This window comes from Colletotrichum abscissum (genome assembly GCF_030869225.1).
Source record: "Colletotrichum abscissum strain IMI 504890 chromosome Unknown Scaffold_3.1, whole genome shotgun sequence".
Classification (NCBI taxonomy): domain Eukaryota; kingdom Fungi; phylum Ascomycota; class Sordariomycetes; order Glomerellales; family Glomerellaceae; genus Colletotrichum; species Colletotrichum abscissum.
This window is the reverse complement of record NW_026850209.1, coordinates 1,552,069-1,570,799: the sequence shown is the minus strand read 5'-3', so window position 1 is coordinate 1,570,799 and position 18,731 is coordinate 1,552,069. Positions and strand designations below refer to the sequence as shown.

The following is an 18,731-nucleotide window of genomic DNA, read 5'->3' as shown; positions in this document are numbered from 1 at the left end:
CTCCCTTCTATCATCATCACCATCTCCACCCCTGCGATTCCTCCTCGCACCCAAACCCTCCTCCTATTCCAAGGCTTCCACTTCATCTGCTCTTTCATTAGAAGCAGAGAGGTCAGAGGAGACGACACGGGTTCAGCTCCAGCTCGTCAACAGCATTGCGTTTTTTTCTCTCCCCCTCCTCCCGCTCTGCTTTGCTGCTCACCCCACTGCCCGACGAACCGGTGCTGCTACTGCTGCTGTGTATTTTATTTAATACGCCTTCTTGGCTGTCTGTTTGCTCCATCGCCCTCATTCTTCGCCAACCGCAGGGCGGTACTTGCTTTTCCCCCTCTCTTCCATTCATCCATCGTCCGCAAGCATCGCATGATTGTCTCGACATCCTTCCGCCGCCGCCTCCGCTCCTCGAGCCTGTCCTATCCGTCAACTTGAGCATCGCCCCTCGCTCGATCTCGTACCCAGCTCATCAACCAACAGAGCCAGGCACAGGCAGCTCCTACAAAGCTTCAACATGGCCGCCCCAAGACGCCGAAAGATTGGTCACAGAAGACGCATCGAAGATGAGGAAGACGGAGAAGGTGGACCTGACCAGCTCGAACTCGATGATGACTCTCTGACCGAGGGTTCCATCATCAGCGACGACCACGATCACGGCAACGACAGCGATACGAGCAACATCGATGAGGCTTCTCCCGTTACCCCCAACCCTAGGAAGTCGGCTGGCAATGGAAATGCGAAGTCTGGTAGCCGGAAACACTCGGCCCTGGCCCCCTCGACGACCAACAAGGCCGCACCCGATGCCGAGGAGCTATCTGTCAATGACCGGTCCGAGCCCGTTCAACCAGAGGCACAGCTTGACGGAACCGCATCTCCTCCAAAGTCCTCTGCCCCTCTCGTAGTGAGCTCCCACACGTCCCGCCCTGCCGAGCCTGTCAACGAACGTCGTCGCCGGGAACACGAAGAATACAAGCGGAGAAGGGATGAAGACCCCGCCTTCGTTCCCAACAGAGGGGCCTTCTTTATGCACGATCATCGTCATGCCGGACCCTCTGCCAACGGCTTCCGGCCCTTTGGCAGAGGACGAGGACGCGGCGGCCGTGGCGGAGGCATTGGAGGCCCCTATGCACCCATCAAGTACGCTGCCCAGCAAGACTCTGCCCGTATCCCGGCTAATCCGCGCAGTCAACTGCACAGTCCGACCGATCCTCTCACGAGCGGCCAATGGGCGCATGATATGCACGAGGCCGTGACCGAACCGCCTCCCTCGAGACATCCAAGGCACCTGCCCGTCGAAACTGAAGGCCCGGCCAACGGCAACGGCTTCATCCCAACGTGCCCGTCCAACCCCACCCCGATCAACCGGACTTTGTCGACCGAGCGACACATCGGAAACGTGCAGGTCAGGGTGTCTCTTCCCGTTGTTGGCAAAGCTCCCGCCGCCTTTGGCATGCCTGTGAAACAATACACCAAGCTTCCGGATCATCGGCCACCCCTTCGCCGTGACAAGCCTGTCCGCATCTCCTTGCCCGATAACCCGCCCAAGTACATCTTCCCAGCTGTCGACCGATCCTTCATCTTTATCCCCCGGGCGATGCGACCCAACCAACAGCGGACCCGAGGTAAACCTCGCTCTGGACTTGGCTCCATGGGAGGCTTCTCCCGGCGGACCAGTGTCTTTGGCGGAAGCTACTACGGCAGCGCCTACTCTCCCAGCATCGCCCTTAGTCGTCGCTCCTCTCTCGCTCCTGATGGGCGTGACTACTTGTTCTCCCCCACAGGCTCTGTCATGTCGCGGGCCCCGATTCCGGTCGAGAACCCCCGACCAGTCGTCCGCCTCCCGCCTGCAGCTCACCCGAATCAGCCATTCGTTGGACAGGACGGTTATCCTATGCAGCCAAACGAGACATCTATCAATGACTTGCCGCAGCCGCAGACGCACCCGTTGCCACAGAAGCCTGCCTTCCAAGAGAGTCGCCCGAACTCGATCCCCATGCACCAGCCTCGTCCTCAAAAGGCCGTCTCGGTCACGAACATTGAATCGCCGACCCTCAATCAAGGCCCGCAAGCCTTCCAACAAGCTTTCCATCAGCAGGTCCCTCTCCAGGTCTCCAACGGCATGCCGCAGGAAGCCCACTCGCGACAGCCGTCATACCCCACTCAACACTCTACCGGCACGCCTCTTTCCCAGATTCCCGAGAGGGCAATTCACGCGGCTCCGTTCCAGCCAAACACCTTCCAGCAGCAGCAAAACTTCTACAACCAACCTTATCCTATGATGCAGCCTCAGCAGCCGTATTACTACCCTGGGCAGTACAATGGCAACAATATGGGTCCTTCTGCTGCAGCTCCATCCTTCGTTCCCTCGGGACAGCCAGGTCAAGGCCAAGGGTTCCCTCCTCAAGCCCAGGCAGACCCCGCGGCTGCACAAGCAAACGGCCAAGGACCGCCGGGTCCCAATTTGGTAGCTCAAGAGGTCAATGGTATGGTGTACTACTACGATGCCACTCAGATGTCCAACTATCAGCAGAGCTACCAGCCTCCTCCGCAATTTGGCCCCGGTGTCAGTGGTATGGGCGGTATGGTGACTCCGAGCCCGGACGCCTTTTACTACCAGCAGCCAGCTCCCGGGATGGTGTACTACTCGCAATAGGGGTACGGGCAAACGCCTTCCTAGGTTTTCCCACACTTCCTACCGCCTTCCTTCTAATCCTTGTAATTGTCATTGTCGGCTCTCTAGCCGTCGCTATACCCTCTTCTCGTCGGACGGCCGGACGGGGACAAAGGGCAGGAGGAAATCCACAAAAAACTTTGCGGTGTTTGAACTCTATGATTATAGTATTGATAGGAATGAGCGCTCTTGATCTGGGTTGAATTGGTACACTGTTGGAGGATGGGGTTGTGAGGTACTTTCGCTGTCCTTTTGAGGTTTTACTTGACTTCTCCTGTTCCAACGTATGGTTACAAGCATATCTTGGACAAAAGGAGGAGAATTCCTACGGAATTGGTGGAGAGCGAGCGAGAAGCGGTCGACAGAAAAGGGGGTTTCCCTCCTCCTCCCTGGTTCCTACAACCTCTCTTTGTTCTCGAATTCAAGAAGTTCCTCACACTCTGTCTCTACCACATTCTATCATCTTTTCCAGCCTATTTCCATCCGTCCACTTCACGTCGCCGCCTTGTGTTTCTGGCGTTTCTGAGTTTTTTCATTAAAATCCCCGGGCCTGTTTTTATTGGATTCAAAGGCGGATGATTATCGGGGAGGCTATTCGTTGTGTTTCTTGAGCGTCTATACATTTTGCTTCTACTCACCTTTTCTTTTTGCTTATTGATGTTCGCAACGATGGCTGAGTTCTTTTACCTAGACGTTCTTCCACACACTCTTTACAAAGTAAACACTCGAGAGCGGGATCGGTACACAATACTGACAACCCTTTCGATGTCGTTTCTAACTTTTTTCTTTTCCTCGTTTTGTTTCTACTCCGTTCATGATCCAATGAAAGCCTAGATCTCTTTTCCCCGTTCCCATCAAGGTATTCCTTTTTTTTATTTTCTGTTTACGCTACTTATTGTTTAGGCAGCGCAATTGTACTTGCTGTTTTTCTCAAGTGTGTATTGGAGGAGGAGGATGTGGTGGAAAAGTTCTGACAGTATCCTAAATTCGTATTTGAAGATGTGAGGGGTAAGAGGAGGGTCGGTTGGCTCAAGAGCATTCTCATGGTTTTGTCAGGAGACGAGACGAGAGAGAATGGCACATGGAGAAGGGACCGAAGCGCGGAGTGAGAGTGAAAGTGGTGGTGTTGAATCTTATACTGAAAAAAGAGGAGGGCAAAGACGGTGGAATGGCACTGGGATGGAACTGGGGCAGGTAGTTTAAAGCTACTGTATGAAGTCTTCGTGATTGAACATTGGTCCCGCCTGCCAGGGTGTACACTGTCCGTAACCTCGACTGATTGCGGCTCTAGTCCGACCTTGAGTCTCCGTCACCGTGAGACCGTAGAATCGACCTAGAGCCCAACGATGAACGAACGAATTGACCGCATGTTGATATTCGCGGTGGGAAAGGTGATGTTGGACATTCTAGATGTTAAAGAGTGCAAGGATCGTCCATTGCTTGACTAACCGTTAGAGACATCTTACCCAATATCTCACTTACTGAGAAGAACTGATTGTCATCTTCGCTCTTATCGTTGGGCCGGTTTCGGATAACTTGGAGAACGGGCCGGGGGGGGGGGGGGGGGCAACGTCTGACAACGTTGCTGCCCGGAAACATCCTTCCTTGCATTCCTGAGTGTTGAGGGTCGAAAGAGGCAGCCACATCATCACGGTGACCAAGACCATGCGCTTGATGGCAGCTTGCTTGGATCTGTCAGATGTCCAGAACAATGATAGTAAGAAAATCCTGTATTGTCCTATCAAAAGTAAGTAGGCATGGCTGAGCAACTTCTGTGGTTCCTCGCAGACTCTCTTGCTGTTTCTCAGTTGGTCACGAACTGGGAAAATGCCCAATACTTTAACATGATCACAACGGGCTTAACAATCATCACCATCAATAGCTTCGCATTAACGGGTGAGCTTTGACCCTCTGCTCGATGGCTGCAGATACGGTGGTGCCGGCCATCTATCGATTGCTTACGTCCACGATCGATCATCCTATCTGTCCTACCGCATCAATAGTTTCCCTCTTAACGCGTACAGACACGACATGGGATTAAAACAGCGAAGAAAAACCAGGAGACATGCCGGCCTCGGCATCTGGCGACGTGTAAGTCGTGCGGACGTTTCCGGACAATAGGGCACGTAGGCAAGGTAGGATGTGCATGCAAAATACGAGACGTGTGTACACGTAAACCCCCTATCAGAGGCGTCTTATATGAGCCTACAAGGCCGGTACGACTTCATAGAGGAGAAATGATTTGTCGTCCCGTCGTCTCTTTGCGAGACCTGTGCGGCGGAGAAACCCAACCAGGCGAGGGATGAATAATAAGCCAACATCTATCCGTAAAACTCAATGCATTTTTTTTATTTTTATTTTTTTGCCTCTCTTTCCCTAAAGATTATGAGTCGAAAGATGGGTACCTATTAGGCAACGAAGGATCGTGGTCAGCGAGCGGGTATTAGAGCAGGCACGACAGCAAGACACGCGTACGCGCTGCCTCAGTCTTCATCTTTATTTCTTGTCTGGACGAATTGCTGCGGCCCCCTCGCCAAGCCCTGCAATCCTGAAACAAAGCGATTGGAGAACCGGATGATGTCTCTTTGGGGTTGGTCAAAGGTGGTGAGATTTCAAAGGCGGAGGGGGAGAGGGGGGAAACATGACGTATTGTCGAGTTCTGGGCCCTTCCTTTGTTTGCTTCGCCTCTGAACCGTCTTTTTTGGCAGGCGTGAGGCCTACCGAACTTTCGAGCTTACCTCGACCTTTCTTCAGGAGTAGACGGGGAACATGTTCCGCACTAGGTAGACTTTCAAGGTCCTCGATGAGTCGATGAAAGGCGGCGCCAAGAGCGAATTCATGGGACGAGTATGGAAGTTAAAGACTGTTCCTAACTTCCTCGTGCGGGTATTACTTTTTCACCTTTCTCATTGAATTTTTTTCGCCTGACGTAGCTTTGGTGCCTTGGACAGACATTAGATGATTCAAGAAGCGAGGGGGGATGATGAGATGGAAAAAAGTCACCGTCTTCCTACAGTGTACAGTGTGTGAGGCGGTTGAGCCTCGAGGTGGAGAGATCGGGTGGTCGGCTTCGATCCGGGCGCAATGGAGCTTCGGGTCCGGAGAGCGACTTGTCTTGTCCGGATTGCCCTTCTTGGGACAGACCCCTGAGCCGGCCACTTTACTTTCCCACGTCCTGCTTTACACTATGGAGGTCGAGCTTGCCGGATGAATTCAATGTCAGGCAATGCGAGTGACAACAAAACATCCTTTTCTTGGCAGCCTCCGCAGCGGTGGTTTGGTAACTTTGATGAGAACTTTGGGAAAAGGCGGGGGTTGAGTTCGCATGACTAGCAGCCTGGATGGCTGGACACTAGAATGGTGACATGCAGCGTAGCGTTGCGATAACTGTATCGTCTTTGCCTGTTGAGGACGGCGTAGGCAGGCGAGCAGCGCTCTCGGACCTGGAAGGATGGCCTCTCGACTGTTCGCTATTCCCGCCGTCTGTCGATCTGGACCAAAAGACCGACCAGCCAGCTGGCCTAAATGAGGCCGTGAGATATTTGGTTGCTTATGACCTGCTTGCTTTGCTCACCGAGAGCTTCCCCGCCTCCCCCGCCTTTGTCAGAGCGCTGTTGTTGGTCCGCCGGCGCCATTGCTGCACATTTCCGTCTGGACGATGAGCTGTCATTTCCAACTTCGTCCCCGTGAGCGTCGCCGTGGCCATTCCTTTCGGTGTAAAGTAGCTATGAAGCATCCGTCCTTAATTCATCCCACAGACACTTGTCAGAGAAGGTTTGATGCGAGGTTGGCATACGTCGATCTTGATGGCCCGAGACACACACAAAAGCCTCTTCGATAGGAATTGAAGACGGAGACCTTCTGCAAAGGAGGGAACTAGTCACTAGCTGACTAAGGCCGGCTTAACGTGCCTCAGCATCGGAGGGTGAGTGCCAGTTTGATCTACTTCAGAGATTGATAGAGAGCTCGTATTAGAGGAGGCTCTGTCTCGGTCCAAGACAGATGAAAGGATCTCCACGTGAACGAGTCAAGCGCGGACGGATTTTTCCTGTTTGACCTCAGCTCTTTGTCTTGTCCGACTTCAGCTCCATTCGGTGACAAGGCCCAGCGAGACTGAGTACTGAAGGATTGCGTGCTGCGTGACTTGCGGCAGCGATTGCTGCTTCCAGTAAGGAATAGAGGCTCAGGTGACAGAGAACAGACTGTCTCCCGTGGTCGTCGGTCGACCCGCCCCTCCTCCCCATTCCGATCTCGAGTGACCACGCTGCCGGGCTCGCTAAGATCGGATGCGGTAGCTGCATGAGGTTGGGTTTTACCACGCGTTGGATAACGCATCGACTGCAGTGACTGTCTGGAGGTTTTCGCTTTCCCTTCTGCGGCGTAACAGCATTTGCGCCAAACGCATAGCTAGGTGCGAGACACTCGCGCCTTCTGGGCAAACATAGCACTGGACACCCCTGGGCCAATCCAGGCACAAAGTCTGGTAGACGGACAGGTCGGAGGTCGTATTCCTTGTCTTATCACTGAATCGCAGTGGAGGATGACCGACTGTCCGACTGACCGACTATGCAACTATGCAGCAAGCTGGTGCTCCGGCATCGCGATTCGTTGCATGAAGACCCAGATCGACCAGTTGTCGGTAGTCGAGAGGGCAGGCCACCATGGTGACATGGCACGTCTGAACGCCAGATGCGAGTTCAGGCAGAAGGAAATGTGAGAAGATTAAGGAGCCCAAGAGAGGTCGATGACCAAGCCAAACCCCTATGACTGCTTATTGTCCACATTTTGCATAGTTGAAGTGCGTAAACATAGGAACAATTCGCGGCGAGGCTCCAGTTCGCCTCATTTCGAGTCTGGTGTTTGCAGGGCAGTCCCCCGTCATGTGCCAATGGGCAGTGGTTATTGCGTCTTTGCCCGGGCGTACCAGGGTAGCTCGTAGTGGTTGAAGGAGAGAGTCATTGCCGGGGGGCGTGTGGGTGTGAATCCCAGTAGGCGAAGGGTGGGAAATAGCATGAGGCAAAGATTAGAAAGGGAATCAAAATGCGGATGATTTGGTAGCGCCGAGACCTCGTCGGTTCCTCGACTACTATACTGAAAAGGCGAAAGGGCGAAGGACGGAGGCGAAGCCGAAGTTGACGACTCGACCGGTTCATCCAGTCAAGGAAAAAAAGATGGAGTCGAGGCTGCGAGAAGTGAACGTGGCCGTAGCCATGGTTGTGGACAATGAATTGAATTGGGGCGAGGAAGGTTGGAGCAGATTCCATTGAAGGCACTGTAAGCTGCCGGGTCGTTATTTCGCGGTGGTGGCTGTTGACCGCCTCTTTCGAGCTTCTTCCATGGTCATGATTTATCTTTTTTGCCGCCTGCTGCCCACTGTGATGGTGTACTATGTGAACGAATGTGAAGCCAGAGGGGCGAGCTGAGGTGTCGTAGGCTGCCTGGCTTGGCTGACTGACTGGTTTGCCTGGCCTTGGTGTATCTGCCTGCAGTGACATGTGAGCAGTTGTGGTTCCCGAATAGCAATCCATGGAACATGGATGGCGACAAGAGGCCCGGCTTGCTAAGCAGAGCGGTGGGAGGAGGTTTGAACCTTGGGGGGCATCTATCCCTAATGCCACTACGCGGATCTGACACTTTGACATGGTCTTGGTTAGCGGTGTCTCGGCTTTCCCACAGCAAAGGCTATCTCTGCAAGCGTATACCTACTCCCAGACGCCTCAGTCCTGGAGTGCCTTCCCGCGCCCACGAACGGATAGCTTGATCCTTGAGGCAGTCAAGAGGCAAGAGGCAATGTTCGATAAGGTACCTTGTTAGCGAGCGGAATAAGCAGTTTATACCTTTCAAGTTCACACCATTCGCTCTCGCCTAACAGCGCGGAAGCAGCTGCAGAAAGGTACGTTCCTTTTCCTTAGGTACTACCAACCAGCCAACCAGATTTCTCTAGAGTCACCTTGCCCCTCTCTTTCCCCCCACGGTACGTTGGATAAGTACCTCTGAAGGTGTGAAAAGGCACCAAGCTTACCTGGGGAAGGCCAGCAATGTCATGTCCATGACCCCTCCGCCCTTCAACAGGTCCACCCATTGAGGGATCCCGGTCACCGACATCAGACATGCCATGCTATGCCATGTTCTCCGCGGATGGGTGAGAGTGAGAGAGAGCGCTGTGAGGTGAGAGTGTGAGAGTGTGAGAGTCTACCTAAGGTAGGTAGGAACCTTCCATTGCCTTGTTACTTTGTGATGTACTCCCCAGGGGGCAAGTGGTGAACCGTGAGAATCTCAAGGCAGTTGCGAGAGTGACGACTGACGCTACTACCGCCTTTCCTGCCTTGGCTTGCCCGCCTTCCCTTCCCATCCCTCGCCATCCATCCTCACTTTCCCACCACCCGAGTTCCCTTTTCGGGCCACCACGGTTTCGGCCTCTTCATCTTTCGTCTGGCTCTTGGTACATAAGTGGCTCCTGGTCCCCCTGGTACTAGGTATTCTCCCCATCCCGACCCCCAAAGTCACCTGCGGAGAGCAAAGCTGTTTGTCTGCCGCACTTGAACAAGTCCCGTCTCACACACAGCTCCCGAGGGTCAAGACCTTCCACCATAGAGAGAACGAGACGCAGAGACGCACACGCATCATCCGCCTAGCCCGTCTCCACCTCCACCACCTCCACCCGCCCACTCCAGCTTCCAGTGTCCCATCTCTCATCCGGTCGCTCCTTCCTCGTCTGCTCACCTTCTTTCTCCACCCGGCCACCGACCGCCGACCCCCATCATCCTCCAACTCACTTATCTTTCCCACTCCCCGTCCCTTCACCCTCTCAACCATCTTTCGCCATCTACCCGGAAAGCTTGCTTTGTCCGTTTTTCTTTTCCTCCCTCTCACCAACTCCGCCCTTACAATCAACCATTTACAACAATCAACAAATACCGTGTATCCGTCTGGTATTCCTTGAAACCCCGACGTAAGGAGGAAGACGCATCTCTTACCCCGACCGAGCGAGCCTCGTGCACCGTGCTACTTGGCCGCCTATCAGTGAAACATCCGCCAGAGCCGTCATCCCTTCCCCGCCCGGCCGACCGCGAGTTCCCTCTTCATCCATACCCGGAGTCTACTTTCCATCTCTCAAAATGGCGTCCTCATCAGCAACAACGCCAGACACTCAGGTCACCCTGAAGATCAACTTCGACGGCATGACTCGCCGCCATAAGCTCCCACTGCGCGACATGGGACCCAGCACTCTTGAAGATAAGGTACGTCATTGCACTCTTTCCGCCCTTGGTCAGATTGCCGCGGCATATGAACGTTGGATCGGAAGTTTCAATGTTGAGTGAGATGGCGACACCGGTTACTTGGCCACGAGGCGTATGAGGCTCGTTCTTGAAAGCACACGCTAATTCAGCTTCTTGTAGGTGAGAGCTCTTTTGGGCGTTACCTCTGATGCCAACGTCACTCTCGAGAGGTATTCCGACTCGGCTGGTTCGTACATCACACTCGATAAGCAGAATGTCTCAGTCTACAAGCAGCTGTACAGAGCTGCCAAGGCCAAGCAAAAACTCAAGCTCCGTGTTACCAAATTGTCCGAGGAGAAGATGTCTCCCAGACCAGTGTCAGTGGAGGATGTGCCCGAGTCCAGCACTCCTCTCGTCGAGAAGGAGGCCGAGGAGCAGAAGCCGGAAGACGCCGCGACGCAACCCCTCGTTGATCTGAGGCAATCTAGCGTCATTGACAACGAGACCAAGAAGGAATTGCCCACGAGCGACACCGGACTTGACTTCGAAGCCTCCATCCTTGCATCTCTGCTGAGAAGACACGCCAAGATTAACGACGAGGAGGTGCCAGCCGCTTCTGCAGATATTCCCGTTTCTGAGGGTATTACGGCCCGAGACCAGTGGTTCGCTAATGCTGCCGCCACCGAGACTCCGTCACGAGCTTCTTGGGGTCGCTGCCCCGCATTGATGCACCCCAACACCAACTTCGCCGTGTGCTGTAACAGCTGCGACCAAACAGTTCCCGAAGCTCACTACCACTGCTCCACATGCGATGATGGTGATTTCGATCTTTGCCAAAACTGCGTTGACCAGGGTATCACATGCTACGGCGCTGACCACTGGCTCATCAAGAGGATTGTCAAGAATGGCCAAATCATCAACAGCACTACGGAGACGATTGCACCAAAGCCCAAGGCCAAGGTCGAGGAGTCGGTTCCAGAGCCTCCCAGGGCACCCGCCAACATCAGTGAGCTCCTTCGTCCAGTCTTCAACACTGCGCTGTACAGCATGCGCACCTGCAACTGCTGTGTGACGGAACTCCCAGAGTCCAGCTTCCTCCACTGCGCAGCTTGCGAGGATTTCGACTTGTGCCACGCATGCTTCGAGAAGGACTCCCATGGTCACAACCCCAAGCATTCCTTCGTCCCCGCCGTCGAGGGTGCTCACGTCCCTAGCCACATTCAGATCAAGCTGGCTCCTGGCCGCAACCAGAGCCACAATGCCATTTGCGATGGCTGCGACAAATACATTGCTGGTGTCCGCCACAAGTGCCTCGATTGCCCCGACTGGGACTACTGCGCTGACTGCATCGTGAACTCCAAGTTTGTTCACCCCAATCACCGCTTCGTTCCCATTTACGAGCCTCTCGAGGAGGTCCGCAGCCGTGCCGTCAGCCGCTCTGTGCACTTTGGTATCTGCTGCGATGGGCCCCTGTGCGCCCGCACTTACAACGCACCCGCCTACATCTCTGGCGTTCGATACAAGTGCACTGTTTGCCACGACACTGATTTCTGTGCCAACTGTGAGGCTAGCCCTGCTAACACCCACAACAAGACCCATCCCCTCGTCAAGTTCAAAACTCCAGTCCGTCACGTCACTGTTACCACTACTGGCGAGCGTGGAGATGGACAGCGTATGCAGCAGATGGGCGACCGCAGTCTTCGCCGCACTAGCTCTCGCTCTACTGAGACCACCGCAAACGCTTCCATGAACGTTCCACAGACCGTTGTGGATGTGAAGCCCACAGAGCCGGCTGTCAAGGAAGAGGTTGTCGAGAAGACTCCTGAACCTGAAGCTAAGCCGATTATCAAGGAGGAGGTTGTCGAGGAGACCCCCAAGGTAGAAGTCAAGGAGGAGGTGGCCGAGGAGAAGACCGTGCCAATTGTTGAGAAGCCCCTTTCCGAGCAGGATCTTCAGGCTGTCTTTGTCCGCGATACGGTCGCTGATGGCACTCTTCTGCCGCCCAACCACGTCTTTGAGCAGACATGGGTCCTCCGCAACGACGGCGATATTGCATGGCCTGCTGGATGTTCAGTCAAGTTCGTTGGTGGCGACTACATGGGCCACGTCGACTCGAACCACCCGGCCGGTATCTCTGAGCTCGTTTCTGCCTCAGAGTCAACTGTCTGCTATGCACCGCTCGCCCCTGGTCAGGAGTTCTCTTTCAATGTCCTCCTCCGGACACCTGCGCGCGAGGGCAAGATAATCTCTTACTGGCGCCTGACAACCAAGGATGGTTTGAAGTTTGGTCACAGACTCTGGTGCGATGTCAGCGTTCAGTTGACTCAGCCAGCTCTTGAGGAGCCTAAGCAAGAGCCCAAGGAGATCCCCACTGAGATGCAGAGCAGCACCATGATTTTCCCCAAGCTCGAGAAGGAATCCCCTGTCTCTAGCATCCACCAGGAGGTGAAGTCCGAGTCCGCTCGTGCGACCAGTTCAGAGGCTGAGCAGTTTGAGGACTGCGGCGAAGAAGAGGACTGGGATGCTTCTGATGACGGCTTCATGACCGACGAGGAGTACGACATCCTGGATGCCTCTGACGAGGAATTCTCCGAGGAGCAGCAGCGAAGACTCAGAAAGTGAAGTACTTGAGATCTTTCTGGGTTTGCTTAACCATTGGAATAGGAGTGATCGGTGGTGTATTCGGGGGTTTGGGTTTCCTTGCATGTCTCATTTCATCAGGCCTGGGGTTATTTGATTTCATTTGGAACCTGGTTTTAAGAGAGTGAACCGGTAGCTGGAGGTGGCATAAGCAAAGCCGGCAGGCCTTCTCAATAGCGGAAAACGCGAGCTACTGGCAACTCATCTTTCAGGTTAGGTCGAGGCGACGCTCGTTTCATGAGTCTTCATGACAGATTACAGATTGGTACTTGTAGGTTTTAGGAAGCAATGAACCGTAGCTTTAACAGCTTTTTCGAATAACAAATCTGCTTTAAGAATCACCAGTGAACCACGAAAATGGCGATGTGCCTCTTATCATGACCAGTTGGTCTTGCCCGCTATTCAGTGCAATGTCTCCGCATGTGCAAGTAACCGCACCCCTGTTACAAGACCCAATGCACACGCCCCTCCTAGCCCACCAGCGCTGTTACCAGCACCAATCATTCTAGGACCCCTGGACAGGGGGCCCGAACTGCGGACAACTTTTGGATAGAGTGTCCTTAAGACTTTCTGCAGTAGGCTCTCCCACTTCACGAGTTGCGCCGAGAGGTCTGACCAACTTGCGCGAAGCCAATTCTCGACAATATCGTTCTTTTTCGACACTGACGACTTTCCTTTACAATTGAGGTTCCGGAAACGAGGCATGCGGTAGCGGAACTAAGTTTTAACGGCGAGCATTTGCATCAAGCCGAAAGGATTCGCATCGAGGAGCCGTTACTGGCTACGCGACCAGCTTCATCAGCGACGAACTCGAGTGCCCGACCACGAACTGCCGAAGACTTGACGACTGTTCTTTGCTGGCAACATCACTGGTTCTGAACAATTGTTCGATCTACGTCATCTGAGACCGTCATGATGAACGGCTGGGACGAGAAGCAGCACCTGGACGACGACGCCTTTGGGGCGAAGGGGAACATCGTCAGCGCTTTCGATGCCTTTCGTAAGTTGCCAATTTTCCAGATACAAGCCTCCTCAGTGCCGCTGCCTTTCAACGTGGCGGGAATGATTGCCAGAATAGCCATGTGCTAACAGCCCTGTCTCCTTAGCCAAGGCGAAACCACAGTATGTGACGCGCACAGCTGGCGGTGGAAAATGGACTGTCGCGATGACGGTCATATCAGTCTTCCTTTTCTGGTCTGAACTTGGTCGCTGGTGGCGTGGTACCGAGACGCACACTTTTGCCGTCGAGAAGGGTGTACTGCACGAGATGCAGATCAACATGGATATTGTCGTGCGCATGCACTGCGATGACCTTCACATCAACGTTCAAGATGCGGCGGGTGATCGTATTCTCGCAAGCAGCATGCTCAAGCGCGACAAGACCAACTGGTCTCAGTGGGTGGACAGCAAGGGAATCCACCGCTTGGGGAGAGACAGCAAGGGCAAGATTGACACCGGCGCCGGCTGGCAGGAGGAGGAGGGTTTCGGGGAGGAGCACGTCCACGACATCGTGTCGCTCAGCAAGAAGAGGGCCAAATGGGCCAAGACACCCAGGCTCTGGGGCGACGGCGACAGCTGCCGCATCTACGGCAACCTCGATGTAAACAGAGTGCAGGGTGACTTCCACATCACCGCCAGAGGCCACGGCTACATGGAGTTTGGGGAGCATTTGGATCATGCCGGTAAGTTGATCATCTTGGGCTTCAGTCCTGACGCGTTGGCTCACACTTTCACTCAGCTTTCAACTTCTCACACATCATTTCGGAGATGTCCTTCGGTCCATTCTACCCCTCGCTTGTGAATCCCCTGGATCGCACGGTCAACCTCGCCAGGATCAACTTCCACAAGTTCCAGTACTACTTGTCCGTGGTTCCCACCGTCTACTCTGTCGGCCACTCGTCGTCCAACCTCATCTCCACAAACCAGTATGCCGTTACAGAACAGAGCAAGGAGACCGATGACCACAACATTCCCGGTATCTTCTTCAAGTACGACATTGAGCCCATTCTGCTATCCGTGGAAGAGTCCAGAGACGGCTTCCTCCAGTTCTTGATGAAGATTGTCAACGTTATCAGTGGTGTTCTGGTTGCCGGCCACTGGGGTTATACCCTCACCGAGTGGTACAAGGAGGTCATGGGCCGGCGGAGAAGAGAGAGAAACGAGGGTTTCATTGGCACGAAGAGCTCAGAGTACGATCAGTAGAGCAGCACCATGGGGGCATCGACAGATGGGAACATAGTGACATAGGAGTTCAAGGGTTGTGTATAGATAAGCATCTGGGATAGGGGAAATTGTTTCTTTGCATAGTTATTACCGTCTGAAATTCAGCCAGTAGAAAGGTTGATAGGCCACAAGTTCATATTGAGCTTACCTTTTGTTGGTGACATTTCCACTGAAAGTGAGCACCTCGGCGAAGCGGCTCTGAGCTGGACCGTCTGGGTTGACCGTGCAGGTTGACTGTGCAGGGGCATTACCTCGGCGCAGCTATTCCCGGTGTAGTTTTCGGAGCGAAGCCGGCAGAGCAGGGATTGGGCGTATGACCTCCACTAGGTGCAACTTCCCCCGGACTCGTGCACCGGCTTTTCAATTGAGTCTTTCCAATTGGATCTTACGTGCCGATGTCGCCAACAGTCAACCCAAAAAATTCCACATCACACCCCGCCACCAAGTTCGACTCACAGTAACCTGTGAGAGGTGCTCAGTGACGATGGCACCAATTGAGCTTGCCAGTCGATCAGGAGGCGCCGTGAGGGTGAGGAATGACTGTGTTTCAATCAGTGAGAAGAGAAAAGAGAAACTGACGAGGTTGTAGCGGCTTCTGACTCGCACGCGACCATGCCTTTCCGCATCCTCGAGCCTGCCGATTAGGAGGACATTCGCGACCGCTCAGGACGTTGAGCAGCAAGATGCTGAGATGCGCAAGCTGCTCCCCAAGTCTATCAAGCCCGACACGTACCGCAGACTTCACGACAATCTCCTCAAGGTCCGCCATGTCCTCGGACAGCAGCGCCTCACCCTCGCCGAGAAGATCCTGTACAGTCATCTGGACAACGTCGAGGACTCGCTCCTCACGAACACGGACAATGGACGCAATATCCGCGGCAGTGCCAACCTCAAGCTGAACCCAGACCGAGTCAACATGCAAGATGCATCGGCACAGATGGCGCTGCTGCAGTTCATGTCCTGCAACCTTGCGAAGCCTGCGATTCCTGCCAGCATCCACTGTGACCACTTGATTGTGGGATCCAAGGGCGCCGAGAGCGATTTGACGGACGGCATCAGCGTGAACAAGGAGGTTTTCGACTTCCTCGAGTCTGCCGGACGCAAGTATGGCATGGACTTCTGGCCCCCTGGTGCAGGCATTATTCACCAGACGGTTTTGGAGGTCTACGCTCTTCCCGGTATCATGATGTTGGGAACCGACAGCCACAGCCCTAACGCTGGTGGCCTTTCTACTATTACTATCGGAGTTGGTGGTGCCGATGCCGTGGAGGCGCTTGTCGGTGCTCCTTGGGAGCTGAAGGCCCCTCGTGTGCTCGGAGTCAAGCTGACCGGCAAGCTCAATGACTGGGTGTCCCCCAAGGACGTTATTCTCAACCTGGCCGGCAAGTTGACTGTGCGCGGCGGAACCGGATTTATCGTCGAGTATTTCGGCGAGGGCGTTGAGACTCTTAGCGCTACCGGAATGGCCACCATTTGCAACATGGGTGCCGAAGTCGGCGCTACAACCTCCATCTTCCCCTACACGGCCGCCTCTGAACGCTACCTCCTTCAAACCCGCAGACAGGCCGAACACAAGGCGCTGGACGCATACAAGAAGTGGTCAGCCTTCAACTTCAGAGCTGACGAGGATGCCCACTATGACCAGGTCATTGAGATCAACCTTTCTGAGCTCGAGCCCCACATCAACGGCCCCTTTACCCCCGACTTGGCTACCCCCTTGTCCGCTTTCAAGGAGACCATTCAGACTGAGCAATGGCCTGAAGTTTTGTCCGCCGGTCTTATTGGCAGCTGCACCAACAGCTCCTACGAGGACATGACCAAGGTCGAGAGCATGGTCAAGCAGGCCGAGAAGGCCGGCTTGAAGCCCAAGGCACCATTCTACATCACCCCTGGAAGCGAGCAGATTCGCGCTACTCTCGAGCGCGATGGTACTCTGAAGACTCTGGAGGGTGCTGGTGGTATCGTTCTCTCCAATGCTTGCGGCCCATGCATCGGCCAGTGGAAGCGTCAGGACGACATCCCCAAGGGCCAGCTGAACGCCATCCTGACCTCGTACAACCGTAACTTCAAGGGCCGCAACGACGGCAACCCCGGCACCATGAACTTCCTCGCCTCCCCTGAGATCGTCACTGCTATGGCCTACGCCGGTGCGACCACCTTCAACCCCATGACGGACAAGTTGCAGACCCCCGACGGAAAGGAGTTCAAGTTCGAGGCTCCCCGCGGCCTGGAGAACCCCAAAACCCCCTTCGAGTCCGGCGTCGCGTCCCTCCAGTCCATCTCGCCCGATGAGCCCAATGCCGACGTCAAGATCGCCATCGCCCCGACCTCGGAGCGTCTCGCCTTCCTCGAGCCCTTTGCGCCCTTCCCCGAGAGCGACCTAAGCGGCCTCAAGGTCCTCGTCAAGGTCACCGGAAAGTGCACTACCGACACCATCTCGGCCGCGGGCCCCTGGCTCAAGTACAAGGGTCACCTGCCCAACATCAGCACAAACACGCTCAACACGGCCGTGAACAAGGAGACGGGCGAGGTCAACGCCGCCTACGACGTCGACGGCTCCAAGCACACCATCCCCGAGCTCGCGCAGCTGTGGAAGGAGCGCGGACAGGAGTGGCTCGTCGTCGCGGAGCACAACTACGGCGAGGGCAGCGCGCGCGAGCACGCCGCCCTGCAGCCGCGGTACCTCGGCGCTCGCGTCGTGCTGACAAAGTCATTTGCGCGCATCCACGAGACCAACCTGAAGAAGCAGGGCGTCGTGCCCCTGACGTTTGAGAACGAGGCCGACTACGACAAGATTGCGGCGTGCGACGAGGTCAGCACCGTCGGTTTGTACGAGATGCTCCAGAACGGCGGGCAGGGCAAGGTGCAGCTGCTCGTCAAGAAGAAGGACGGCTCTGAGGTGTTGATCCCCACCTCCCACGCTGTTACCAAGGACCAGGCTGGATTCATCCTCGCGGGTAGCGCTCTGAGCATGCTTGCCAAGCGTAACCAGGCTTAAGAGTATGTTTTTCTGTTTTCCTTGCGGGGGCTTTCTGTTCTCTGTCCTTTTTCTTGTATGGGTCTTGTGGTTTTTTACAAAAGGCGAAAAGAGGTGAAGACAAAAATTTCCGACGATTGTATATATCCCGCAGCGTCATTCTCCATTTCCGGGATATTTTAGAGCAGCCAAGGCGTGTATCACAAAAGAGAAGATGATTCGAGAATCGGCTTTCTGCTGGGGCCACTTTCATGTGACCGGCCAGCGTACTACGTGGTCTTATGCTTGAGGTACCTACAACGATGCTTGTGATCATTAGTATGATGTGACTGCTTCGATCAGAGCCTCTTGCTCGAGCAGTCTCCTCTCTGCTGTTGGCCATCTTTGATTGTGGAGGAGAACCCCCAGACAACCCAGATGATGTGCCCAGAATCGTCACAGTGTAACACTTGCGTCAATTACTGGCTTTCCTCGCTCGCAGGGTATATGATATCAACGTCACCTCTACGGGATGCCAAACTCTCATGATGTGAAATTACCCCGCCCCAAAACCTCCTCAGCTAAGTAACTTCATCCTGGGTCGATGAAGTCTTCGTTATCCAATCACTGTTCATTCACACGGAGAAATAGCCGCTCCCGGGGGGGAAAAAAAAAACCCTTGCCCTTTCCGCGCTAAGGGGAAGAATAATTCGCATGTTGCCGGTCTGCCTCACGAGGAGTTTCCCATATATTTAACAGGCTTGCACAGAGGATCAAGGACAACACTTCGAGATGCGTTGGGCAAACAAGAACACAAGACCTCATAGATCCGGCTCCGTGGTCGGTCTGCCAGCGCCGAGATGCTTTCGGTTAATACCGGGCGTTTAGCTCAGTGGTAGAGCGCCCGCTTTGCATTCCTTCAGTGTCTGCGGGAGGCCCAGGGTTCAATCCCCTGATCGTCCAATCTTTTTGCCCAGTAGGGCGACTTTATCTATCAAAGCTTCTTTTTTGACTTCATCCATCTGGA

The 18,731-nt window shown here is 54.5% G+C and overlaps 5 protein-coding genes across 5 annotated transcripts; 3 read left to right on the top strand and 2 right to left on the bottom strand.

Moving 5' to 3' along the window:
* Nucleotides 1-508: 508 nt before the first annotated feature.
* CABS01_01844 (uncharacterized protein) lies at nt 509-2,647 on the top strand (the record flags this gene model as incomplete). The annotated part of the gene is made up of 1 exon (XM_060535223.1): nt 509-2,647. The coding sequence occupies one exon, from the start codon at nt 509-511 to the stop codon at nt 2,645-2,647; it is 2,139 nt and encodes a 712-aa protein (XP_060398412.1).
* A 1,351-nt stretch (nt 2,648-3,998) lies between these two features.
* Nucleotides 3,999-4,332, bottom strand: CABS01_01843 (uncharacterized protein; the record flags this gene model as incomplete). The annotated part of the gene is made up of 2 exons (XM_060535222.1): nt 3,999-4,071; nt 4,148-4,332. 2 exons carry the CDS (start codon nt 4,330-4,332, stop codon nt 3,999-4,001), a joined length of 258 nt encoding a protein of 85 aa, XP_060398411.1.
* Nucleotides 4,333-5,884: 1,552 nt separating this feature from the next.
* Nucleotides 5,885-6,139, bottom strand: CABS01_01842 (uncharacterized protein; the record flags this gene model as incomplete). The annotated part of the gene is made up of 1 exon (XM_060535221.1): nt 5,885-6,139. A coding segment is annotated over one exon (255 nt), but the record flags the coding sequence as incomplete, so codon positions are not given.
* A 3,644-nt stretch (nt 6,140-9,783) lies between these two features.
* Nucleotides 9,784-12,507, top strand: CABS01_01841 (uncharacterized protein; the record flags this gene model as incomplete). Its single annotated transcript, XM_060535220.1, has 2 exons — nt 9,784-9,906; nt 10,066-12,507. The coding sequence occupies 2 exons, from the start codon at nt 9,784-9,786 to the stop codon at nt 12,505-12,507; spliced, it is 2,565 nt and encodes an 854-aa protein (XP_060398409.1).
* Nucleotides 12,508-13,437: 930 nt separating this feature from the next.
* Nucleotides 13,438-17,746, top strand: CABS01_01840 (aconitate hydratase; the record flags this gene model as incomplete). The annotated part of the gene is made up of 4 exons (XM_060535219.1): nt 13,438-13,525; nt 13,632-14,207; nt 14,264-14,723; nt 15,382-17,746. 4 exons carry the CDS (start codon nt 13,438-13,440, stop codon nt 17,744-17,746), a joined length of 3,489 nt encoding a protein of 1,162 aa, XP_060398408.1.
* Between the last annotated feature and the right edge of the window lie 985 nt (nt 17,747-18,731).